Here is a 26,350-nt window from a genome sequence, read left to right on the forward strand (position 1 = left end):
TTTTTTGTTTAATCATAAAGAAAAAAATATATAAATGAAATGGGGCCGCTCGCACGGATATTTCAAAATCTTTCGCGTCTTTTAACACCTCAAAAAACCGTGACAGTGGCGCCGCCAGATTAAAAATAATTCAAAAAAAGATTGAACTTGAAAAAAAATAAATAAATAAAATGCACGAAAGAAACTCGTATAAATATAAAGCGGGACCCGGAAACCTGCTTCCATCCTACCGCGTCCGTTCCATTTTTTTTTTCCCCCGTCACTATGCGCTATTCAACATAGTTCTGTGACACTTGGTGCCTAGGTGAGATTCCCGACCCGTTACGTAGACATAAGCTCGACTCTATACTTGCTAACTCTCCGGAGATGAGGTGAGCTCTGAGCGATAATAGTTCATGTTCCGACGCTAATGTGTTCTCATGTCTCGTATACCAACTTCCCTAACGACGGAAGCGATTCTCTCTTTTTTGTTGTTGTTGAAAAAAACATGACAGAAAACCGCCGTTCAGGAATCAGTAAGAAGAAGGACACACACACACACAAACGAATAGACAATGGCAAAGACTTTTATGATTACGACAGTCGCATGTCTGTTCATTTAACTCAACAGGGAAGCAACTTTGTAGGACTATCTCAATGTCAAAACAAATACAAATGTTTAAATATAGTAATAGGCCCTTATGATTCACGATGGGGCAGCATTGCCAGCTTTTTCATTTGAGTTTATTTCAATCCTCGCTAACGCTCCAGCGCATTTTTTTGTAATATTTTGTGTTTTTTTTTTTTTTTGTGGTTCTTTTTGCAGGAAACGATGATGGCGCGATGGTGATGCGACGCTATCTGATCTGTTCTTCATCATTGTCGTCATTATCATCAGCAGAAGCAAGGAGGAGCGGCAGCAGGAGGAGCCAAAAAAGAGCTGCGGCGGCAACGGCGGCGGTCCCAAGGACCTGCGAGGCGTTCACCGGTTGTGGCAAAAGCGGCAGCAGCGGCTGCAGCAGTGATTATTTTTCAGTCTCCATTCAGCCCGATGCTCTTCCGCATGGCGGGAAGATGAAGCCGTTCAAGTACAAACCGCTCGGTGGCGTTTTCATCATTCGCGGCCCATTTCATGCCTGTCGAGCATCACCAACGGTGTGCGCTCTTTTCTCTTCCGCAGTGCAGCTCAATGTTTCGCGCGGCTAGGCGCCAAATCATCAGCAGCATTCGTGTTAAAGTGTCGTTGCTCAAATAGCATCCAATAGAAAAAAGAAAAAATTCAAAGAAAAATTCAGAAGAAAAGAAGTTGCCCCGTTTGGGTGCGGTTTCTGTAGTGGCGTTTGTGCTCCGTGGTGTTGGCCGCTTCGGTTTTCATTACACGATACACACACACACACATACACACATACACACATAGACACCGGCCAAAATGGACCAGCCGTGCGATCGAGTTCCACTACTTATTCACCGTACTCATCGTCTTCAAGACATTGTGACGTGACAGTGCGCCCCCAGCTGCCGGACGAACTCCCGACGCGCGGCCCTTCATGACTTCAGAGTTCGAAAAAGAATTCAACACCAATTTTCCGGGGGGGGGACCATTTACTAATCAGTTCGGTTCAGTTTAGCTCGTTTTTATTTTTATTATTTGGGTTTTTTGTTTGGCATGTGCCCGGCTCAACCGACATCCCGTATGCGGATCGCTTAGACCCACCACACGCGTACACGCAGTTCAATCGCAGTTCATTTGTCGATAGGTGTGTCCGTTTCGAAGTGATTGAAAAGAAAGAAGAAAAAAAAAGGGGGACCAACAACAACAACAACAACAACACAAAGTGATTGTGCTGCATTCGTTTTCTCATTTCATTCATCGTGCGCTAGATGTTTGCGTTGGGCAAAGTGACGTAAAAAGAGTGACGGAAGAAAAAGGAAAAAACGAACCCTTTCCACAGACCAATTTTCACCTGGAACGCTGAAAAAAAAAAAGAGGGAAAGGGAGAGAGTACAACATTTTCTGGGTGGTTTTTTTTTTTTTGTTCCTTCCCTTTTCCAATTTCTCCCCTGCGGACCTTTTTTTTTCTTCTTCTTCTCCGTTCATTTTTTTTCCACTCTCCTTTTTTTTGACGGGGGGTGCGCGCGTGTTGTGTGTGTATGTGTGTCGGCGACGAACGCGCAACGCGCCGACCGGCCAGTCGACACGAGGAAATGAATTGGCCGACAAGTTCGCCGTCACTCCTCCTGGTGTTGCCGGCCTCTGCCTCGTCTAGCAAAAGAATCGCCTCCTCTCCATGGACAGTTTTCACCGTCTCGACCATCGTCGTTTTGGCCGTCTTCACTCACCTTGCAGGTAACACACACGCACAAAAAAAAAAAAAAAAGGAATGAAATATCCTTTCCCTTCCTATTGGTATTTTCTGGTACACCCCCCCTTAGAAAAAGGGGAAGAAGAAAAACAAAATGGCGTAGATTTCTTTTTTTTGCTTTTTGCCATTTTTGTGGGTGGAGCAGTTAATGGCGTTTCCCTTTTTCTTTTTTTTTTTTTTAATTATTTTTGCAATAAGCAAAATGATCTCCTAACCTTTTCTCGTTTGAACAAAGGCGTGTTGTACTTTCTGTGCCCAGAAATTTCGTAAACTGAACAGGGAAAGAAAAATGTAGCCAAACGTTAAATGAAGATAAAGGAAAGCAATACGTTTTTGTGTAGGGCCGAGGCTCGTCGATCGTGAAACTTTGATGATTAGACCCCCCTCAAAGCGTCTGTTATTTTCATATTTTCTTTTTTTTTCATGGTATAGTCCATATATCCGTTGGCTCGAGTTCATTTTCAATTTCAAGAAAGAGTTTCGCTCTGCACAGCAGCAGGTTTGTCAGCCGTTGACACCTCGAACCTGGTCACGTCTCCCCCTCTAAAAAAAAACCCTTTTCGTTTTCATCTCTTCTTGCTGCTGCTAATTAAGCTCGTTCGTGCTCTCGTCGGCTTTTATGAAACGAAATAGTTTTTTTTTTTGGGGGGGAGAAACTACTCGACGAAGACGCGCACGACCGATGGGCTCTAGTCTAGTCGTCCTAGCACTAGATGATGTGTCTATCTTAGTTGCAAAAGCAGCTGCTCTCTTTTGCTGTTTACAACCGGACAAAACTTAAAAAAAAAAATGAATGGTCTCAAGGACAGTTCTGTATGCGTGTGTTTGTCTAATTTTTGTTTCCCCCCTCCGACTAGCGAACTTTTTCTTGTTAACTTTTTTACATTACTTTGAAGGTTCTTATTGCGTCCCTATGTTCTAACTCATTTCCCTGACTGCCCCCTTTTATTTTATTTTTATTTTTTACTAGTAATATCGTAAGTTTGTCCCCCCCCCCCACTCCTTTTTTCTCTCCACGGGAACTTCCCCTTGTTATTTGTCACCTTTGCTAAAAAAAATCATTAGGTTAGACAGTTATTGAGACGTGCTATTGACACGTCTCGTGACGGTCGGCGGAGGGTAGGGCACTAAATGAAATGAAGAGAATTTTTTTTTTTTTTTCTAGTAGCAAAACCAATTCTACTAAAACTTAAGACCGAGTGGATTTTGCTTTTCCTGTGCGATCGTTCAATTCAATCAGGGTTTTTTTTTTTTCTATCTGTTTGCTTTTTTCGTTTTCCCTCCGGTGAATCCTGTCGTGTTTGCTGGACGGGATTTTTTTTTTTATATTTTTAATCCAAAGAGAGATGAGGAACGTACATGCTATATACGTGTGTGGTCTGTGAGTCTATATCGATGTGGACGATGTCGTGCCAAGACGGAAACGTATAGAGGCGAGGCAAACAGAGACGGACGTCCAAACAGGACAATCGACATCGACACGCGATCCATCGTGTGACGAACCTTTTTTTTTTTCTTCTTTGCCCGTTAGTTTCGGTTACTATATCGTGATTTTCCTTTACACAAGGAATCGCCCCGCCCTCCCTTTTATTTTGATAATTCACTGGGACCGTAAAAACCCGCAATTGACGTTTACTCGTGATGTAGAACTCCTTAATTGTTGTGAAGGATATCGTCCCACTGTCGAACGTGATGGATGGCTGTGAACGAAATGCTGTTAATCTTTTTGGGTGTTCTACATTTCTTGCCTTTTTCTCTTCGTATAAAATTCCAAGATTTTGTCTAAGCTTGTTTGCTTTTTTAACCGCTGTTTTGTTTTCAACCCGAGTGTGGTCCAGCATTTTTGCCGCTCTGTTTATTGACTCAAGTCGGCTGATAATAATGCTAAGGGTCTGGCCACAAGAAATAAGGAAGAAAAGAGAACCGCCGTGTGCATCGCATAGTCCAGAGATGACGCATACACCACATCTTCTGAGAAGGCGAAGAAAAAAAGGAAATAACAAAAAGGATGCACTTCAAAAAAAAAATGTCCCGTTTCTTTTGGCTCGTTGTCAAATACTGGCGCACACAAAAACCTTTTTTTTTTCGTTAAGTGTTGCGCACCGCTTTTATCTGCTGATTATCTCTTTCTTCAACACCGGGCAAATAAAGTAGGTCGAACAGCTAAAGAGAGAAAAAAAAAATGAAAGTTTTTTTTTGTTTTTTTTTTGTGTTTGACTTTCCTGATTGGGGCCCACCGTTGAAAAGGACACACACACAAAAAAAAAGCGGTATAATGTAGACAGTCACCATAGATCAACCGGAAACGAACTGAAACGGTCCCACTGTTCCTCATTCGTCCAAATAAAAAAGTGTGTAGGCCTAGTTAAGAAAACTATGTGACAAGAACGTTAGTGTCAGAAGGAAAAGAAAAAAAATAAATAGAAAAGTCGAATCAATAGGACACGCGTAAATCACGAGCGTTAAAGAAAGATACCGAATGGTGTAGTGTCTATATACTAGCGGCCCGCACGCATCGGGGTCACGTACCAGTTCTCGTCGCATGCAAAGTCCTAATCTATTTCCAGTCTCTCTCTTTTAATTGCACACAGTTCATCCTTCCTTCCCCCTTTGGTCGTTTCTTTTTTAGTGAGATGGTGGTGTAGACAGGAATTGACAGAAAGAAAAAAAAAAAAATATGGAAAATAAATAAAACAAGAGGGGGGGAGAGAAAAGAAAAAGTTGAAAGCGGCGTCCGCAGAGGTGGGCGAAACGATGAGACCCGCGAGACGATTCAACTTATGGCGCTGTAAATCGCGGCCATTCGAAAACTTTGCGTGTCAAAACTCTGTGCCCATCTCCGTTTTTTTTTTTAACCCCACTCCCCTTGTGCCCTTTATGGGCGTTTTTATTGCTATTTGTTTTTATTATGCTGTTGATGATTTATTTCGTTATTTGCTTTATCGTATTGATGGATAAAAGATATCGATTCATTGATTCGTTTTGCTTGAATAAATACGCAGAATCGACGACGACGACGAATACAGCCTCTGCATCCGGATGGGATTGGACGGCCGGAAGGAACAATATCGACATTCTGGACGAGTTGGCAGCCGTGCGGCACAACTTAACGGGCGTCGAAGTAGCCCCGGGACCTTACAGCATTTCACCTGCCCTTTATTTCACAGGTGAATAACTTTGCTGTTTCATCCCCGTTTTTTTGTTTTGTTTTGTTCTTTTCCCAAGGCAAACCTTAAAAAACAGAAACTTATTCTTGGCTCTGTTTTTATTCTGTTGATGCAGGAGACAATCGGACCATCCGTTTATTGGATACTTCCTACGCCAAGGTGATGACGTTGCTCCAGTCCCACCATGACATCACCTTCGTGGCGGCTGTCCGGCAAGAGCCGTACAACGTCGGCACGCTTTTCTCCTTATCCGAAGGATTCACGAGGTTGGTTAATTAATGAATCGATTCCTCATTCGACCACACGTGTTAATTACAGCGCTAATAATAAGTGATTTCCCCCGATGGGAGCCATTGCTTGCCGAACCGAATGCCGTGTTCAATACTACTACGGTATACTGCAGTACGAAGACATTTCTCGCTAGCTTATTAAAATTGTTTTATTGTGTGAACAAGATGCTTCCGGAGATCCGGAAGAGTCATCAGCTTACATCTCGGTTATCCCTCGAACATCTTGTTGATGGCTGGGTGGGTGGGGTCGGCCGGGAAATGAGTGGGATCGATTGATTTAGCTCTCTCATAACGCGTCGTTATCAACTGCGCATTCCTTATCAATCACCGTCTTCTCTTTTCTTCTGCGAAGCAATTTTAATATTTCTCTTTTCCCTCCCACTCACCGGCTGGCTTCTCCAATGTCCGTCCTCCAATCGTTCGTACGTATGCACGGGGCACACACGGAACGATCGGTTTGTCTGTGTCTTGTATGTTGGTGTTGCACGGGGTGGTGTAGGATTTTATCCGGGCCACGGGGAATCAAATCGCACAGTCCGACCCTTCTCCTTTCGACGTCATGGTTGCACGTAAGAGACACCGTTGGGCCTTATCAGTTTTCCCTCTTTATCTTTTCCTGGTCAGCTGAGCTGTTTCATCCTGTTATATTAGCGAGTGGTTAATGTCTGACCGTCCCAAAGAACCGACACGATCGACACGAAGAGACGCACTTCAACCAAATGCCCAACGTTCAGCCGCCAACGGCTGCAATAACAAACCAATGCGTACACTTGCCTTGTAACCTGTACTGTATAACTGACTGTGTAGAGACTAAAGGGTGCGCGTGAGGAACGGTTTCACACGCTCTAACCAATGCCCTCCGTTTGATTACGTTGGACACCAGTTCAGCTATCCAAGCATCCCGCGTGCTTTCCATCATTTGGCTTCTTCTTCTTCTTCTAGACTTCAATTTCCGGATTGCGTTAAATGGTTGATGGCAATCTTGGCTCTCCTTCTTTCATTCTCACGAAACAAAGAAAGAAAAAAAAATAAAAAGGGAATCTATGAGTAGCGCTGAGCTGGTTCGAATTGATAATGGATCCTGTTCTTTTCATGCTAAAAGAAATTGAGAATAGTGAAAGAGGGGGCTACTTTAATAATTCAATCGAATTCGATCCTGCTCTTTCCATTCTGCCCAAACCAATGGCGAGCCGTACTCGATGGGGAGTCCCGATTGAATCCATTTCGTGATCCATTTCCACATTTAAAAAAAAGAAATTCAAAAAGAAAAGGGTGGCAGATCAATTAACGAGATGTTTCGAGGGCCAGGCCCTCAACAAGAATTGAATCTAAAAATTGTACACCCAATTAAACTAATAATAATAATAAACAAATCGTTTCGCAGGTTCCTCGAGTTGCAGAGCTCAGGCCGTAAGGACGAGATTCGGTTGCATTATAATCACCTGGGAGTGCCTCGCGTCGAGACGTTCAGTTATCGGTTGGCTGATGGCGTTTGGCACCGATTGGCCGTGACGGTTAGCGGCGGGGTCGCTTCTCTTTACGTCGACTGCCGTCGTGTTGAACGCCGATGGATGGCTGCCATTCCCGACACAGCCATTATTCCGGAATCTTCTTCTTCTTCGGTTCCAGTCGCAGAAAAGAAAGATAACAAATCTGCCAACAAAATGTCGCTGTGGATTGGACAGCGCGGAGACCAACATTTCCTATTCAAAGTAAGTTTAGACTTGATTGTTCTTTTTTTTTTCTTTTTCCCCCTATTCTTTTTAGCGCGATTATTTATGCAACATCAATGATTACGCTTCCGAAATAGGGTGCTATGCAGGATGTCAATTTAATAGCGGGAAGCAATGGCCACCTGGTGCAATGTCCGGCAGCTGAAGCCGAATGTCCGACGTGCGGCGAGTTTCACAGTCTACAATCGGTCGTTGCCCGGCTAGAGAAATCATTGCAACATCTTACTAATAAAGTAAGGGTTAAGCCTGAAATAGTAAAATCAAATTCGATTTGTTTTATTAATTTTGTTTTGTTTTTGTATTTTTCGTTAAAAAACGAAAAGTTGGAACATGCCGAAGAACGGCTGACGCAACTGGAACAATGCGATTGCCCGCGTTCCTGCAGCGTCAACGGGACTGTTCACGCTGACGGGACTAGTTGGCATTCCGATTGTGACGTGTGTTCGTGCCACGTGAGTCCAACCACCTACATTTTAGACTTAGAATTTGAATCAAATGACTTAATGCAACATTCTTTCATTTTCTGTGTGTGTGTGTGTGTGTGTGTCTCACGGCGCCTCCTGCGGGATTTACTTCTGATCTCATCATCGACTCGACACGTACGACGCGTGCAGAAGGGGCAAGTAACATGCAGTCCAGTTCAGTGTCCGAATACTCCGTGCCGTAATCCCGTCCAGCTACCGGGACAGTGCTGCCGAACATGTCTGAGTAAGCTTGTATTTTTTGTTTTCCGCTGGAACTCGGATAATCTCAGTTTTATAAGGCTTTCATTTTCCGGCTGATTTTTCCTTTGAGTTACTGAAAAACTGCCATGCGTCACTAAATACCCAAGGTCCAAGTCAAATGTAGTTAAACGTGGGGTGGGGGGGTTGGTTTAAATTTTTTTTCAGTGTCACTTGTGGATCGAAGGTCTTCATTTGGCTTTTTTTGTTTTCTACGGTATTGCGACACAACAAGATTAACTTTGGTCAGCAACAGTTTTTCTTTGACCTTATTAGCCGATGTTTTTCATGGTAGTCTTTCGTTTGGGAAGCCAATGGAAAAAAAAACAAAACAAAACAAGAAGCTTTTTAATAAATACTTTGGATTACATTGACATTTTCTTATTTTGTGTTTGTTGTTGATGTTTTCAGAGCCGTGCTTCTTCCATGGAATAAAGTACGATCACGGAGAGCGAGCCAGCCCACGTCATTGCCTGGAATGTCAATGCATCAACGCGTCCATGCAGTGCCAACCGTTGGACCCTGAACTCCATTGCCCAGCTCTCTCATGCCCACCATCCGAGCAGTTCACCGTCGCCAATGAATGCTGTAAACAATGCCCAGGTGATTAAAATCTGTCCCGTTTTTTCTTTTTGTTTTTTCGTTATAATTTAATCTGTTTCACACAATTCCGTGGCTGGTTTTTCATTTTATTTGTCATCCACTTCGAAAGAAATTGAATTAATTGAATGACGACTTATCGCCATTCCGTTCGTTTGTCTACCAAATTGAATTGAACGGAATTGTGGATGACTGATTTAAGTTGATTTTGATTTTCCTTACTAACAAAGATTTATTTTTTATTTCTCTCCTTCCTCATGTGAATCACCTCGATCCTGGTATCGCACATGGCACACTGACGCACTGGTGGTTCTTAATCCTTTACCTTATCATATTCCCATCCTTGTTGATTTTTAACCCTTTAAATCATCATCATCAAAATGATGTGTGCTTAATTATTCTTGTCGCCAACGAAAAAAAAAAAATCAATCATGAAACACACACAAACAAAACAAACATTAAAAAAAAATGATGAAATCAAAGGAGTGGATCACTGTGCTTCGGCGAATCGCGTGTGTCACGCTCGTGCGCAGTGCATCAACCTGCAGACAACCTACGCCTGCCACTGCTCGCCCGGCTACACCGGTGACGGCAAACACTGTTCCGGTACGTACTTGCAGCACATCAGCATTTCACACCACACGGGGGCGGTTTTTTAAAAATATAGAAACCTGCGCCATCTCAAAGCACTACGTGCAAATTGATACATCCTTCCTCTTTGGGTTGGCTGTTGGTTTTATTTTTATTTTAAAAAAAAAATAATAATAATACATTTAATGTTTGCTAGTTCGTTTAACACTACCTGAACCTTTACTCCACGCCCTTGTCTAATTAACCAGTAATCCTTAATCCAACATTTATCAGTCTGTGTTTCTTCAAGTATTCTCGAATGAGTCTGTCTGATTCCTTCATGCCTAATCAATAACAGCACAATGTTGCATGGTTTAAATTTTTGATTGAACCATGAAACAGCAATCATTTCATTGAAAACGGTGCCATTTTACTTAAATCGTTGTGTTTTGACGAGTGTAACTGGAGGACGCACGTTGTTATTTTCTAGCGCATGATTTGCCTGCTGATTTTTGAATCACTCTTGACATGTTACTTAAATCATTTGGCAGATATTAATGAGTGCGAGGCAGAAGGTGGGCCAGGTGGTCACCGTTGCGGAGCCAACACGATTTGCGTTAACACGGTAGGCTCCTACCGTTGCGACTGCCTGCCTGGCTACTACCATCTCGGCTCTGGTCCAGACTCAGTTGCCGAAGTGCACCACAACGGCACGGAGTGCGTCGAGTACGACGAATGCGCTAACAAACTGGACAACGACTGCCATCCGACGCTGGCCACCTGCATCAATACACCCGGATCCTACCAGTGCGCCTGCCGTCCGGGTTACCGAGGAAATGGAATCGAATGCGAACGTAATTTGAACACGCAGAAATGAAATGAAATCCGGACAATTCTGATGAAAATTGGTTGTCATCTTTTTATAGCTGTGTGTGATCGACCGTGTCAGAATGGTGGACGATGCGTCGCTCCGAACCAATGCTCTTGTCGCCGCGGTTTCGAAGGCGAATTTTGCGAAACGGACGTGAATGAATGCGAGCGCACCGGCAATAAAACGACGGGACATCAATGCCACGCGAATTCCGAATGCCGCAATATGCCCGGATGGTACGCTTGCGCTTGCAAGCCCGGTTTCCGTTCGCCACGGCAGGATATCCTGGACACTTTTCTCGGCGCCCTCTGTCAAGGTGCGTCTTCTTCTTTTTCCGTTTTGATCTCTGATTCTTTTTGAAAATGCGGGGAGTCTTAAGCCTTTGCGTTCTCAATTGAATTGCAGATGTAGACGAGTGCGCCGAAGGATTGCACAGTTGCCATGGTAACACTCAGTGCCTCAACACGATCGGCAGTTACGAGTGCCGATGCCCGCCCACCAATCCCAATTGCAGTTTAGGTATTTCTTGTTTTCAAGAAAAAGCTCACGTTATTTTAAAGGCAATTTTTGGCAAAACATTTGATGATTTGGTTCACCCTTTTTTTTCGTAGTTTGCCACACGGAAGAGGGTGTTCGCCAAAGTGGAGAGACATGGACGTCTTACGAGAGTCCATGCGTCAGCTGCCAGTGTCGTGAGGGCGTTGTGACCTGCTCGAAACTGCCTTGCCATTGCACGTCTTCTTCTTCTATTTCTTCCTCCTCGTCATCAGCATCTTCCGGAGACTTGGAATCGACAGCCAAGTTCAGCCTTCACCGGAATCAAACCGTCGTTCATCATCCGAATTCCGAATTGTGTTGTCCGCAGTGCCGTTCCAGCAAATCCCAGCAATGCCGCCACCAGGAAAAGTCAAATGTCATTTTCGATTCCGGCCAACGATGGATTTACCAATGTCAGAGCTGCGAATGTCTGGTAAACAATCTAGTCACATTCTCTTTTTCTTTTTGTTTTCGGGAATCACGAACACTCAACCATCCTTTCGTTTATTAGCACGGAGAGACAGACTGCTGGTCGATGGAATGCCCGCCCGTCTATTGTAGTCATCCGGTCCGTCTTCCTGGCGACTGCTGTCTACGTTGTCCGGACAGTGATCCGTGCAGTGCCGTTGAAGAACCGATGACTACGACAACAAGTCAGTTCGGAGAGCCCCAAGGATGCCATCATCTCGGTCGTAATTATACTCATGGAACAGAATGGGCTGCCGGATTGGATGGTTGCAATAATTGCAAATGCAAGGTACGTTTTTTTTTGTTTTGTTTTGTTTGAAATGCACCAAACGATCCCAGTAAAACTACTAGATTACGCACACTTAACACTAATTCAATGGGGAACGAATAACCAAAACGAAAGCAATAACTTGATAACAGCAATTATACTTGCTGTGTTATAACTAATTTATTTGCGTCCAACTAACGGAGCGAGTAGCTTGCTGGCCCACTAACAAAAAGGAATATTTTTGTTTTCTCTTGTTCTGTTGCTGCTTGATTGTTCAAATCCGGCGATAATAGGAGCCCATGTGTCAACGAATGTCAGGCCGCAGTCACAGCGCTGCTCCTGGCCATACTAATCGGTAATGTTTATTCTCATCTCCCTACTTTATCCATCTAACAAAATTGCACGAATGGAGCTCTTTCTCTGTCAACCTCTTCCAATCTTAAGTCATTTTTACAATCAACTGTTTTTGTAAGCAGAAGCTTTTAATACTTAGCCGATCCACTTATTCTCCATCACTAATGATTGATCAATACGTAGAATGGAAAGGTTTGCTGTCAGTATGATACTCGCTGCGCTCAGCAGCGCCTGGTGGTGGATCTCGAGCACAGTGCAGTTGTCCAGCATCGCCAGAGACACCACCAACACCAGCCACAGCAAAGTATACGACGCGGCTCGAACCGGATCAACCGCTCATCATCGGAAGGTTTCACTTCACCAACGACGGATAACGTGGTCGAACAGAGGAAAAAGGGAGGAGGTGACGTGCTGGGATCAACTACTAAATCAACAACGTTGGCGACCACCACGAGAAGTGGCGGATCACGTATTACGACAGCGAAGACAACAATTCAAGCGCATCGAATGTCTAGATCAGCCCGTCGGGCCCGTTCGGATAACAGTGCGGACCAGAACGATAAGAATTACGTGAAATCGTCATCAGTAGTTCAACAGTCGACGATGATCCCATTTACTACGAACTCTAGTCCTTCTAGTTCGACGTTAAAAGACGGCAGCAGCAGCAGGATGCTCTCCGGCTCAACAGAAAGTCAACATGTTCCAGAAGCAACACAAGTAGAAGCTTTCTTGTTTGATTCTGGAATCATCTCAACCAAAATTGTTAGTCAGCAGCAACCAGAGTCATCGGGTCCCACTTAGTTTGTGTACTAGCCGCTGCAAGTCTTTATCAATGCTGGTACGTAGTAGAAGTATAACATTATAAATATTACCGTCAAATTTTCTATGTTGTTTTGTTTACGACCCCCAACCTTTATTTTTTTTTCTTCCCTTTGCTCATATCCGAGTTTTTCTTGGGTAAAAACAAAAATCCTTGATTCTTTTGTTTCTTCTTCTACTCGCCTTTCTCGTCCTAGCTGAATCAAAAATGAATACAGTAAAACATTCAATTTCAAGCATCCACGAGGGCCAAAAAAAAATTAAAACACACACAAAAAAAAAAATTACCAAGTTAATTATTTCAAACAAATCCTTATCCCTCTTCGTTTTTGTTAAACATGCAACACACACAGATACACATATTCACGTGTTTTTTTTTCTTTACTTTGGATCGCCCACCAGTTCTATTTTTCTACTTTTCTTTATGTGTGTGTAACATTGTTGTATATTGAAACTCCTCGTAAACAAAAAAGTCATCCACACATACCCCCCACACACACACACATATAACACACCAGACTTGGTTGACTTATTGCCCTAAACTGGTTCCCATTTTTTCTTACCTTGAAGGCCATTTTTTGTACATAACTAGTCAGAAAAACCAAACAAGCAAAAAAAAAAAAAAAAAAAAAATATCCTAGGCTTAAAAACAGAATTATTTAAATAACGAAAACAATAGCGTTTTGGTATAAATTTATAAATATACCTTTATGGGGAAAAGGGAAAGAGAAAAAAAAATTGTCAGAGCAGGGCCAAATTAAGACAGATACGCTATATAATGCCATCTTCTTATGAGATTATTAAATTGCAACCCAAATGAATGTAATCTGTATAATAACGTCTTCTACCGCCCTCTTAAACTTATCAATATTCTTCATGTTTTATCCCATCAATTCTGTGCTGTTTGTTTTTTGGTTTTTCTTTGTTGCGCCAACTAGTCTGATCATAGAGGAGTTGACGATGACGAACGATGACTCCTCCGGTATGACTGCGTGAGTGTATTTTTGCAAGTGACACCGATAGAACATTTCGATGCCAGCAGCGACGTGGTGGATACATGTCAAGGAACCATATGTTCATCCGTGTCGTTGAATCTGATCAAAATTATTAATTATTATTATTATTATATTTTTTTGTATTTCAATTTCTCAAATTTTGTATGTTTGTGCATGTCACGATGAAGAAAATTTGCCTTTTTCTTTTGTTTTGGTTGAAATCTGATTGTTTTTTTTCTTCGTCGCATTGAATTGCTTCTCATTTTGTCTCCGACCCTCGGCCCTAGATTGTCTACCCCTCCCATTAATTACGTCCGTTGATTTGTTTTTTGAACAGACTGTTGTTAAATAACTATCTATCTATCTATCCCTCTTCCTCTATCCTTCCCGTGCACGAATCGTGTTTGTCTGTCCTGAACTATTTTGTCTCTATGTTATTGGCAGCAATAATATTACACTGATGATTACAAGCGGACCGATTTGAATACGTCTTTGTGTTTCATTGCTGTAGTCTTAAAAAAGCTCAAAAGCCGACTCATCATTGTATAAAGTGGGTCGGGAAATCAGGTTTTTCAAATAAAAACTAAGTGCTGTGCCCTGATTACCTGAGACACGGCTAACTACCGGAAGGTACTGGCGCGATGTGTTTTCATCATTATTTTTCTTTTATTGTTTCAACTGTCTACCTTGATGAGATACTCCTTTAGGAATTAGAAATTGGAACCACGTTAAACGTTTATTCCATATTTTTTATTATCACTAGATGGCACCATGTTGGGGGCTATTTAGTCAAAGGGAGGCGTTTCAGAACCAGCCTGGATGAAATTCCATTTCGGAATAAGGGCTTTTCCTAAAAAGTCCTTCATTACACTGTGTAGGTGTACTGTACTTTATGGCCAGGCCATGGCCAGGCTGAAACATCGGTTCACCGCGCCATCTATTAAGAATAATAAAATAAACGATGCTTAGCCTGAGGCTAGATCCAATTCGTGATAGCAGACGATAACCATAGTATCTTTGGGCTTGTTTTCGTTTTTTTTTTGTTTGTTTTTTCTCAAGTTGTTGAATAAGCTACAAAAAGTAATTTGAAAAAATGGTGGTGTCTAGATCTCCGAGGATATTCTTTTCCATGTGGAAGAAAATCACAAGTAATCACATTGTAAAATGTTATTTAACAGGATAATTCTCAATTATTTGAGTTTCGTTAATCAGAAAGAAACGTCACCGTCCAAATGAGTATGGTTTCCTCCAGGAATTTTTCAAGATCACCTCTGCCAGGTAATAAACAACTAGATTTGCAGCAAAACCAACTGCTCAGAAAATATCCGCAACCAGTTTTTGAGTCTCATCCCCACTTGTTGAAAAATGGAGAGGTAAAGATTTGAAAAATACATAAACCCAGTATTTTCATCTCCATTTTGGTTCTAAAACGTACTTTAGGTTACACCATTGATTCACAAGGATGAATACAAAGAAAGGCGTACCAAGTTAATGCAAAAAGTCTCCAAGCAGAGTGATGGTTCAAAAGCCAATCTTGTTGTAGTACAGTCATCTTCAAAAGTTTATATGTCAGGAAAAATTCCCTATGTTTTTAGGCAGGATTCTGACTTCCTTTACCTCACGGGTTGCTTAGAGCCTGATGTTGCTTTACTAATGATCTCAGCTCCAGGGTCCGATAACTTTGAATCTATTGTTTTTATCCCAAAAATAGATTCTAATGTAAGTGTTGGTAAGTGTAGTTTTTATTTCACATCACCATAAAAGTTATTTTTCTTAGACAGAAGTGTGGGAAGGCCCTAAGGCTGATTTGGAATTCTGCTTAAATATCCTTGGAATTGAACAAGCAAATTATTTCTCACAAATTGCCCCTTTTATGTGCTCTTTTATAAAGCAAAATCACCTAAGTGGTGTACACATCTGGCGAGATCCGGGGCGATCATTCCAAATTGTCGATGACGTTATCAGTCAGAAAAGTGGGTCAATAATCGCGCGGGATATTGTCCCGTTACTTCATAGCTTGCGTGTCATCAAATCAAAATCTGAACAGGAGTTGATGAGAAGATCTTGTTCCATTATAGCCAGTGCCACAATAGAGACCATGAAGGTGTGTCTCATAAAGCTTTTCAACTCAAAACCTTTTTACGTAGCTTCTTTGTCTTTCTAATTTAGATGTCACAGCCTTCGGTGTGCGAGTCCCAGCTATGGGCGTGTGTCGAGTACCATAGTAGAATGAAAGGCGCTCAGTATTTGGCTTATCCCCCCGTCGTTGCTGGTGGCGATCGTGCCAATACTATTCACTACATTAACAATAACCAGTTGATTAATAACGGTGAAATGGTTCTCATGGATGCTGGTATATTCAGATTTGTCAAATTTCGTCTCAGTTTATCATACCATTGTTTATTTCAATTAGGGTGTCAGTATTACGGATATACAAGTGATATGACAAGATGTTGGCCTATAAACGGAAAGTTTACCAATTCTCAAGCCGAAGCATACGAAGCAGTGCTAGATGTACAATTGGATCTCATTCAGTTCTGTAATGAGCGCCCTCCCCTAGATATTCTTTTTCAAAGAATGTGTCGTCAGCTGGGGAAAAATTTGCAGCAAATAGGATTTGGAAAAAATGCTAAAAGCTGCGCTGAAAGGGCTCAGGTAGGTTCACGTGATTCGAAGAAGATTTCAGAACTAGTAAAATCGAAACATTTAACATAAAGATGGCGTATTCGGTCTGCCCCCATCATGTTTCCCATTACCTAGGAATTGACGTACATGACACCGGTACGGTTAACCGGAATATCCCCTTAGAACCTGGTATGGTGATCACCATCGAGCCCGGTAAATTATATCCTTTGCCTTATCGGAGGTATTATTCATTACCGTATTAGGTCGTTTCTTTCAGGGTTGTACGTGGATCTCAAACGCTCAATAGCTCCCAAAGAATTTCACGGATTAGGCTTACGTATTGAAGATGACATTTTAATTACCGAAACAGGTATAGAAGTACTAACCCAATCTTGTCCTAAAACAATATCTGAAATTGAAAGTATAATGAGGTAAGAAGCTGAATTCTTGTAAAAGATATTTAGATGGGTTGCCCTTTAAATAGATGATTATAAGTCAGTTAAAATGTGCGTTTGTGTATTTCATTCCTTTTCAAAGACAAATATTATGATACTGATGCGACCTAAGTAGCTTGGTATCCTAGCAAAAGCAAAAGAAAGTAATGGGATCATCGACAACTTACGAGCAGACGTAAAAAAGGTGTTTGTGACTACATTGCATCCATGTCGATTGAACTATGGTATTCTCGTGAGACACGCCTTGGAGTGCACACCCTTGCCTATGCCCGAGTAGAAAGACAGCTGTCGTTTAGATGGTGTATCACGGATGTGCTACGTGTACGGGATTTTGGTTTTTTATGCGTCACAGAAAGAATCTGATTGGACGCTTTATGGACATTGTGTGAGGGAGCAATGGAAGACAAGCGAAATGTACGAATGTTGTCTGTGTCGACCGTATTCTGGATGTTTCCGGTACCGGATCACGAGTTCTTGCCAAAGTTCAATGTCCTGTGCGCTATATATAATATCGATTTAAGGATGTCTAGTAAAACAGGATATACGAAATAGTACGATGAAATTGAGTCAACAGTTGGCAGCCGTCATAACGATGTTGACGGACTGAAAAAAAATACAAAAAATTCTTTTAACGCACAAAGTTTGAATGCTTCGAATCGTTTGTTTAAGTTGAACGAATATTGTTTATAATTGATTTCAAACTTTTGTTCAACTAGGGAAGGTAGCCTACTTTAATTATGTTTGAAATTAAGCCTTGGTCGTGAAACGGAAAAGTTCAGTAAATGAATAACAGTGCATACAAATAATGATTCTTCCGAATGCATGGCCAAAGATAACGAGCTAACCATGTTGCGAACTTTTACTCTATCTCTTGTTGAACGAAAGGGTTCGAAATTTGAAAGATGGGCAAAATTGTGGACGAGTCATGCGCATGCGTTGTAGTGGCGCTGAGCTGTTGCATCCTGTCGAGAAAAGAGGAGTGAGCAAGCGAGGAGAGACTGAGTCAAACAACCACTTCCCGGAGGGTTGAAAAAGAAGAGGAACGGGGAGCAGGAAAATCCTTCGGCCACAAAATCAGAATCTGTCAGTTGGCTTCGTTGCGACAGCAGAGCTACATCTCTCTATTCCGGAGCTGACGGCAATTAACGACGCTACGTGTACTACACCGGATAAGACGGCAAACCATTTTTCATTCTAAAAACCGGTCATATTCTTCTTTTGCCACAAAATGATGTCTCAAGTTCAAGCCATGAAAAAACAAGTGACGCAATTACGCCAGGAGGCCAGCGTGCAAAGAATTCCAGTATCTCAAGCTTGTGAAGAGTAAGTACAACAATTGGCAAGCCACTTTAGTTCATATTTAGATGATCTTAAGAGCACGGTAATCAATTAATTAAGTTCAGTCATTCGGCTTCCCTGTTCTGTTTTAATCAGAAGATCTGGTGGGTTATGATAAAACTTAATGGCGGATGTACCCAATGGACAGAAAGGCGAACCCTGATAGACGGATTCGTGAGATTTTATTTAGTACATCTAATCTTTTCAGAGTTTTGATTGGGCCCTTAGGACGGACGGGCATGTTAGTCAGCAAGTCAACAAAAGCCTTGGTTATGACTAGTCTCGTTACCATTGATCAGAACAACAGGGCCTGGATCCAAGTAATCCGACACAATGACAAAAGATGTGCTCGCATCAAAGGAATTGTTAAACAAATGTATCAATAAATTACGTGACAGCCTTAATGAGCCAGGATAATGGGTTGGGTTTTTAGTTGGAAATGGCAGTTAAATTTGCTGGTGGAATCGTTCATTGAATGTGATTAGCTGAAAAGACTGGCATTTTGCGATTACAGTAAGATTAATGGACGTGTAAAGGGAGATAAGTTTATTTCGGGGACGATCGTATTAGGACTTTAAGTTGAACACGATGTAGTGGACGAATGGCAATCGATTAACCTAGCCAGATCAATATTTTTTCTGTTATGAATAACAAAAGCTAGCTAGGACGTTTGTTTACTTGGCCGGCGAGAGGGCTCATTTTGGATACGTTTTTAGGTGCAGTATAGGATGGCCAGCTGTAGCGCATTGCGCAACAGTTAGAATTTAGGACTAACCATGCTCCACATAGCGAGCAGCAGCCGGACAAACATGTCAGGTCTAAATTTACACAATACAACGCCTTATTTGTTTTTGAGAGCTTTATTTTTACATTCAAGACGTATGTTTCAGAAGCACCCAAGAGCGCAACGTGTTCACGTACATATGTTTGCCCAAGCCATTCGAAGACTGATGGATCCATTTCTATCAGACTGTCAGCTGGAATAAAGCTTCAACAACTCCAGAGTAATCTCTTTTTCGTACAAGTAACTGTCATTGCGGTGGCCGCTTCCTGTCACGGAAGCTCTTTGAAATGTCGTTCAGAGTTACGTGGCAACAAGATGATGAAGGAAAGTATTCCTTTTGTTGCTTTGATTATAACTAGGTGAGAATGAGAAAAAAAGAAAAGGGGAAGGTTCTTTTCTTTTGTGAAAGTTATGAAGAAAGAGTAATGTACAATGTGGGAAGGTATTAGAGGAGAAAAATCAAAACTGCTTACCACTAGTATCGCTATGAGGAAATTCTGCTACCAAGGGATAGTCTACTGCTATCCCTTTTCGTTAAATGTTGATTCGCTCACCTGTTGCCATAATACTTGAGAATTTCACATTATGCATGCCACAAGATCTCGAGCTATTTATAACTATTCATCTGTAACAATTCATGCAATTTCCGAAACGCTACACCGCATTTTTTACAAAAGAAAACATCCATTGAAAAAATTAAGCAAATTGCATATCTAAGATGTTGTTTTTCTTGGAAACCTTTACAGAGAATCAGTGTAAAGTGGTTGTTGCGTAGGATTGCAAGAACAGCGGGACTTCATTAAATCATCAGCAGGCTTCATTGTCGTTTTAGTTGGCTGTTGGTCCTTATTTTGTTTTGAGTGACAGTTTAATTAACAGTCGAACGATGCTATGTCTCCTGAAAAGTCTTCACTTCTCTCCCACTTCTGTTCTTCTTTGGGTATACGGTAATGGCACTGATGGATTCGCGAACGAGTCAGGCCTCTTCTCTCGATCTTCAAGCAACGATTGCTTCATCGAACACATTAACAACATTCTGGATCTCAAAATGGGTCCGCCGTTTCAATATGCCGGCACTTTCTACAGCGAGAGCGTGATTTATAGGCCACTAGCGTCATCAACAGAAGGCCTTCAAATATTCCACGCCTATGTTTTCCCCTCCCCTCCATCACCTTTCCTTTGAGTCCGCATCAATACCAAATTAGCCAACAAAGCGTTTGGGGACTAACGATCCAACAACCAAAAAAACAGAGCGTCTCGACAAGGAGATGCAGCAAAACAAAGATGTAAGAAGACCGTCCAATTAAACATTAATCAGGCCGTCGTTGTTTCGATAACTCCGGCAAGAAAACCAATCAAGGCTAGATGATGAGACACCTACATTGTCGGCAAAGCCCCACACATGATTGTGAGCAAGTGTGTAACAGATGGTAGGCAGGCTATACGGCTGGGATCACCGGGGATCACCTCCCATTGATATCTTTGTTGTTTTTCTTGTGAAGCCGGTGCTTGTTGCAACAAATGAGTAAGCATCTATGATCTATCGAAGTAGTAGAAGAGCTTCTTGATGTTTCCCGACTGGTCTTTTGGGTGCTATTTTTTTCTATTTTTAATGTTGCATTTCTTTGTAAAATAGCCTGAAGAAACACATTCAAAAACGTGGAAAACACGTTAAATTTCCTTGCGTTTCTTTTTATCTATTTGGGTTTCCCATTTCCTCGTTCTTCTCTTTGTTTGAGTTCGATATGCACCGAACACACAGAATGAATACGGTATAATACGCTAAAGCAATAAAAAGGTGTTAACGTACTTTGTCTTAGTTAGATGAAAGAGACAAGCCAATCGAATGCCGACATTTTAAACCTTTGGAGGTTTGTGGAAGATTACTTTACCTCTAGCTTGCAAAGGGTAGGGACTGCCTGTGTTGGCAGTTCTTTTTCATATCAATCACTTTGATGTTGTTATATGAGTAGGTCTAATGACGCTCATCTTATACTCAATATGACTTTGTAGTTTAAATAAATGTGCAGTGATGCTTTAAGTAAAACAAAAATCAGAAAACAGTTCATTAACTTTACTTTTTTGGTGTTTTGTAGGTTAATCAAGCACTGTCAAGAACACCAAAAGACAGACGTGCTCGTTACTGGCATCTCCCCTTCTGAAAATCCTTTCAAGGAGAACAAAACGTGCAACTTACTCTAACATTGTTAAAGTACATTGTTGTACGTGTTAAATTTTTAATGATTTCGTTTTGTCGTTAATAATTTTGTTAAATTTGTGTTTTATACACTTGCATTTTTGGTTCACGTGGATGTAAATAACTGAATGTTCCTTGACTGCCCCATTGTCGTTAGTTACATCATATGCGTCTCATCCTTTTAAACCTAAAACAACGTCGTTGTCGGTGAGGTTACTAACTAAAAGGTTTCCGTAGAATCAAATGTCTTTCCTTCCAAAAGGCCTCAACCAAGATTTTACATTGTGGTGAACAATATAGAAAATCCAAGTATGTGACAGTATTACTTCCACTGGCTTCCCAGTTCGCTGCATAACTGAGCGTTAGAACTGCCAGCCATCAACAAGGTTTACTGTTTAAAACCACCAAGTCGAGTTCCTCAAATCACAACTTCGTCACAAATCCTATATTCTCTGCTATTTTTGCAAATCCTTTCCGAACGCCTTGCATCCATATGTTACTTCTATATTCAACACTGCGTATACAAAGAACATGAGGTAAATTAAAATTAGAATTTTGTTTACTTCAATCAGACAATACGATGACTCCTACGTGTATGAGGTAGTATCGAAGCACAATACTAAATATTTTTTAAACAGGCCACCATCGAATTGAATATTTGTGGTGCTTTACGTAACTATCCATCGTCTGACCAGATTTTCAAATACGACCTATTGCGAAAAGGCTGCATCTACTTTCAATTTTTCGAATTAAGAATTGAAACATAATCCCTTCCCTAATTTACGTAATATTTCCTAAAAAGGAAACCAAAAATAAACAAATAAATTAATAAAGGTAATACATATAATGGACCGTAGTAACTTCAGTGACACCACGTTTATTATCGTGTTCATGTTTCCAGATAGGTGTCGGTCGAAATAGGGGGACACCAGCCAAGACTCCCAGAGTACAATGTCAAACGGAAAACAGAAAATCTTGATTGTTCTTTCACTATGTGCCACAAAGAGCAGTACAATTCACCTAACCACGTGATAGTAAGCTTGCACACTTGCACAGTAGACCCCCACTTCTTTGCGTTGAATTCTGCTACACTGGACGAACAAATGTTTTCAGAACGACAAGCGTTTTTAAGATTGTTTTCAATTTAAGATAATTCAATTGGATTTTGAAATTTTGTAATATAAAGGGAGAGGGAATAGCCGTAAACGAAGGACAAGATCGACTTGTTTCCCCTGACATATTCTATTGATGAGCACACTGTACACCGGGTCCAGATTGACCTCCTTCCTCATCGTCCGAATCGTACGCGTTGCTCGGCCCACCGCCTCCATCACGACGTTCGTTAGCATCGTAGTCATGAAGGTCAACTTCTTCGACGTGCTCCCCAGATGGTGGAATGATTGCGGGTCGTCCGGGTAAAAGCTTTTCGATCGCCTACGTTACAAATTATTATATTTTGGCGATGAAATACTCTGATCGATCATATATGCCAATATACCATAATTGTTGATTCGTCAGCAAAATGGCTAGCAGGAAATTCAACGTCAAACTTGATAAACAACTCTCCTTTTTCGAAAGGACTACGGTAGCGAGGCATTCCTTCTCCGGGTACCATCTTCGTACTACCAGGTTCGACAACGTTGCCTGGTGCTTGTCGTATGACTAAATCGCGGCCGTCAAGATGCTATTGACGTGGCAATCACCGTTGTTAAAATAACAAGAACCATAAGGGAAATGATGCAGCATCATACCTTCAACACATAGCAGAATCCACACAACGCTTCGGTCAACGTTATGGTGTGCATCACGCACAGATCGTCACCCTGCCTCTTGAATTTTTCGTGGGGTTTCTGTTGTAAAATTATAACTACGTCGCCAGCTTCAACTCCAGGCTTTAAAACGAAAAGTAAATAAATATTGAATGTTGGCTACATGCCATTGCACAAGAATAATGTAACATTCACACCTGTTGATCGCCTTCGCCGCGAAACAGAATTTTTTGTCCATCCTTCATTCCTTTGTCAACATGAACTTCAAGAATTTTTGTTTCATTCTGTACTTTTTTCCCTTTACAGGCTTTGCAGCGATCCCTCTCATTTATCATTTCACCTGTGAAATAGTAGTAGTGGATAGTAAAAGTTTGCTTCTGCTAAGCTTAAAAAAAAAAAAAAAACCAAAAGAAAACAAATTTATATAATAATTTTTTGTTACCTTCTCCATTGCAGGTTGAACACACTGACTGAATTTGCTGCATCATGCCTGGTCCAAGAGGTCTTAATGAAATTTTTATTCCACGACCTTGGCATGTTGAACAAGTGACATTGGCCCCAGGTTTCCCACCTTGCCTACAGGAACAGGCTTTAACAATTGTTTTTCTGAAAATTACTCAATTTTACTTACCCACTACACACAGAACATATAACATTTTTGCTCAACTGGAGCTTGGAAGTCTTTCCATTATATAAATCTTCCAAAGTGACCCTAAAGAATAAGAGATGTTAAATAGAGGCATAAGCTATCTCACTGATAAGTCTTACTTTAGAGGATGAACAGTGTCTTCACCTCTCTGACGCGCCTTCCTTCGTCCACCACCACCCATGCCTCCAAACAAACCCCCACCAAAGAAATGGGATAAAATGTCATCTGCTCCAAAACCACCATGTTCATGAACTCCTTCTTGTAATCCTTTAAGCCCATGTCTGTCATAAATTTCTCTCTTCTTGGGGTCAGAGAGTACTTCATAGGCAAATGAGATCTCTTTGAATTTCTCTCCAGCCTCAGGATTCTTGTCTGGGTGAAACTCTTTTGCTAGCTTTCTGTAGGCCTGTAAGTGATGAGATAAAGAGTTGCCATGAATCAGCTGTTCTTGAAAAAGCACTAGGTAAGTGGCCATTGTTCTTGGACATGCCAAGAAATGACCGTGAAAAATCAATACGGCGATAATTTCAAGTGCAAAGACATATTTTTAAATTTAAATATCACTAAATGAAATTTGCCTGACTTCAATATGTAATATACCTTTTTCAATTCAGTATCGGTGGCTTTGGTGGAAACACCGAGAATATCGTACAGTGCGTTGTCAGCCATGGTGATTTTCTTTCCTGATACACAACCTTTCAAATAAAGAATGTTAGGTTTTATATGGGAGTAGAAACCTAAAGACTTAAGTACAGAAAATTTACTAAGAGCATTTCGAAACACAAAATTTGGTGAAGATATTTTTTTAACCACTTACGAGCAATCGAAGCAAGGCGACCGTGTGCAAGATTGCAGTACTTCTGGTAAAAAGACAAGGTCCACTTTATAAATCAGGCCGGATCCCCCACACGAATGTATGATAAAGGGAACTGAGATATATGTATTATATCATACTGTTGCAGTGTTGCACACATTTCTTTTTTCCACGCGCGATGCCAACCATCACATTCATTTAAGATAGGGAAGTAGAGTCACGTAGCGGTAATATTTTGAATTATAAATGTTTTTGCGCAGTAGTTAAATTATCGTTGTCTGTCTACCACACTAAAACTCGTATATTGCTTAGTTTAACTGACTGCAAGAAGTTAGTCTTACAAAATGGCCCAAGCGTCGAAAATTTTTTGAACAAAAGAATCCGAGAAGTTCAGGGAATATGATAAACCACTGACCGAAATACAGTCTGTTTGTCCTGCCGCTATGTGGTTCTTTCGGACTTGATGGATGACTAGCGAAATTGGCTCTTTTCGTTGCAGATAAGCGGCGTAGCGGCCTTATCCATAAAGGGACCCGTCTACAGCGCCGTTGCCATTTTTTTTCTTCTTCTCGAGAGCTGCTCAATGGCAAATTGGCAATGGCAGAGTCATAGCAGAGTTATAGAAACCTGGTACAGCCACCGCAAGGGAAACACCCCCTCTCGAAAATTTTCCCCAAAAGTGAAGCTAATTACGAAATTGAAAAGCGCTGAAATATCAAATTGACCATTGTTTTGACTGCCATCTGTTGAGTTGTTCGTTTCGTTATACCAGAGTCATAGAGGGATAGTTCTTTATTGCGTCGCCTTTGGCCTTAAGGCTTGTTCGTCAGTTCTCAAGGGTTTTTTAAGCATTTTCATTTTCAGTTTTTAAATAACACAACAGAAGGCAGCACAGTAGCTAAGGAAAAACGCAAAAGAAAAGACTCGAGTAGCTGGAATTTAGCTTGGAAAATCAAAACCGTTGCAAAATTTAAAGAATATTTTATGTTTTCCCTCTTTTTTAATATCTTGGTACAAGCAAGCCTTGGATTGACATATAGTTCAGTTCAGATCCACTAGGTGCCACCACCAGAATTTTGACGGCCAAGCATTATGTCCAAAGTCGACGCAGTGAACGAAACATCCCCTCTATGACTCTGGTTATACTTACTGGAAAATGTAATCAGGAGCCATTAGAGAGATAAACTTATTTAAGTATCATTAAATAGCAAGTAAAGATTGTAACTTATACTAAGAGGAAAATATTTAGACTATTTGGAATTATTTGATCGGGCTCAACAGTACGCTTTCTTTGAAAATTTCCGAACACATCCGCCACGGCGCTTATAATAATGATCAAACTCGGGAACGCTTTAGGGCAAAAAGGCATTGGTTGGACTTTCCATAAGGTGGCTGTACCAGGTTTGCAACAAGGTCTCTGAGACGGCGTCTTAACGTGCAGACGATAAATACGCCAATGCTAAAGGATAGGGCCTTCCAAAGAATCGATTCTTTTCCGGTCTTTTAACGATTCAATACTTCACCATCTAGCCAACACATACTTCACGTTTAATCCGTTCTATGACTCTGCTTCTTGCAAGCCAGATTTTTATGGGCATAAACTCGCTCCATCCGGCTGACCTGCACCATGCGGAGATCTGATGCACTATAATGCAAAACGTTATCCTTTCCCAGTTAAACATCCGCTTGGTGCAGGTCAATCGGAGGGAGCGAAGCGTGCGAAAAGTGACGTGGGCCGTACAGGAGTAGTTAGATCATCTAATCTATGACTCTGGCAATGGCCCTCATTTTCCAACACACTTTTGGAAAGGGAGATTATCAGCTTACGACCCCGGCGTCAATTAAAAAGCCTGGTAGCTTATTAGTTTTACCAGCTCAGGCTTCTTTTAAACTCGAGTGGGTTTTATGGAATGCAGAAGAGCAGAACACAAGATTCTAGCCTTGTGCACATTGCTAAATGTGAAATGCGGTGACACTGTTAAG

The 26,350-nt window shown here is 41.4% G+C and overlaps 3 protein-coding genes and 1 long non-coding RNA gene across 7 annotated transcripts; 3 read left to right on the forward strand and 1 right to left on the reverse strand.

Moving 5' to 3' along the window:
• Positions 1-1,187: 1,187 nt before the first annotated feature.
• LOC116930251 (protein kinase C-binding protein NELL1) lies at positions 1,188-14,211 on the forward strand. 3 transcript variants are annotated; one of them, XM_032937808.2, is made up of 16 exons: positions 1,188-2,326; positions 5,345-5,509; positions 5,625-5,775; positions 7,184-7,511; positions 7,610-7,765; positions 7,856-7,984; positions 8,147-8,240; positions 8,666-8,857; positions 9,338-9,460; positions 9,976-10,278; positions 10,351-10,611; positions 10,701-10,814; positions 10,907-11,265; positions 11,344-11,589; positions 11,862-11,923; positions 12,106-12,645. In XM_032937808.2, exons 1-16 carry the CDS (start codon positions 2,131-2,133, stop codon positions 12,494-12,496), a joined length of 3,270 nt encoding a protein of 1,089 aa, XP_032793699.2. In that variant the 5' UTR covers positions 1,188-2,130; the 3' UTR covers positions 12,497-12,645. The 3 variants fall into 3 exon arrangements, with proteins under 3 accessions (XP_032793699.2, XP_032793564.2, XP_032793634.2); XM_032937673.2 differs by lacking the exon at positions 11,862-11,923 and having other exon boundaries at positions 12,106-14,211; XM_032937743.2 differs by lacking the exons at positions 9,338-9,460; positions 11,862-11,923 and having other exon boundaries at positions 12,106-14,211.
• A 512-nt stretch (positions 14,212-14,723) lies between these two features.
• On the forward strand, positions 14,724-16,866 carry LOC116931196 (xaa-Pro aminopeptidase 3). The gene is made up of 8 exons (XM_032938755.2): positions 14,724-14,884; positions 14,949-15,109; positions 15,177-15,455; positions 15,514-15,840; positions 15,906-16,089; positions 16,150-16,391; positions 16,454-16,574; positions 16,639-16,866. The coding sequence occupies exons 1-8, from the start codon at positions 14,830-14,832 to the stop codon at positions 16,794-16,796; spliced, it is 1,527 nt and encodes a 508-aa protein (XP_032794646.2). The 5' UTR covers positions 14,724-14,829; the 3' UTR covers positions 16,797-16,866.
• A 771-nt stretch (positions 16,867-17,637) lies between these two features.
• Positions 17,638-21,903, forward strand: LOC116932560. The gene is made up of 3 exons (XR_004399553.2): positions 17,638-18,139; positions 21,035-21,671; positions 21,774-21,903. It is a non-coding gene; the product is annotated as an uncharacterized LOC116932560 (long non-coding RNA).
• A 93-nt stretch (positions 21,904-21,996) lies between these two features.
• On the reverse strand, positions 21,997-24,530 carry LOC116931763 (dnaJ homolog subfamily A member 2). 2 transcript variants are annotated; one of them, XM_032939432.2, is made up of 9 exons: positions 24,371-24,530; positions 24,154-24,248; positions 23,673-23,959; positions 23,536-23,616; positions 23,347-23,480; positions 23,102-23,244; positions 22,887-23,027; positions 22,634-22,819; positions 21,997-22,569 (listed from the first exon to the last, which is right to left on the reverse strand). In XM_032939432.2, the coding sequence occupies exons 2-9, from the start codon at positions 24,220-24,222 to the stop codon at positions 22,378-22,380; spliced, it is 1,233 nt and encodes a 410-aa protein (XP_032795323.2). In that variant the 5' UTR covers positions 24,223-24,248; positions 24,371-24,530; the 3' UTR covers positions 21,997-22,377. The 2 variants fall into 2 exon arrangements, with proteins under 2 accessions (XP_032795323.2, XP_045023788.1); XM_045167853.1 differs by having other exon boundaries at positions 24,154-24,297; positions 24,371-24,528.
• Between the last annotated feature and the right edge of the window lie 1,820 nt (positions 24,531-26,350).

The sequence above is a fragment of the Daphnia magna genome, linkage group LG1 (genome assembly GCF_020631705.1).
Source record: "Daphnia magna isolate NIES linkage group LG1, ASM2063170v1.1, whole genome shotgun sequence".
In the NCBI taxonomy this organism is placed as follows: Eukaryota; Metazoa; Arthropoda; class Branchiopoda; order Diplostraca; family Daphniidae; genus Daphnia; species Daphnia magna.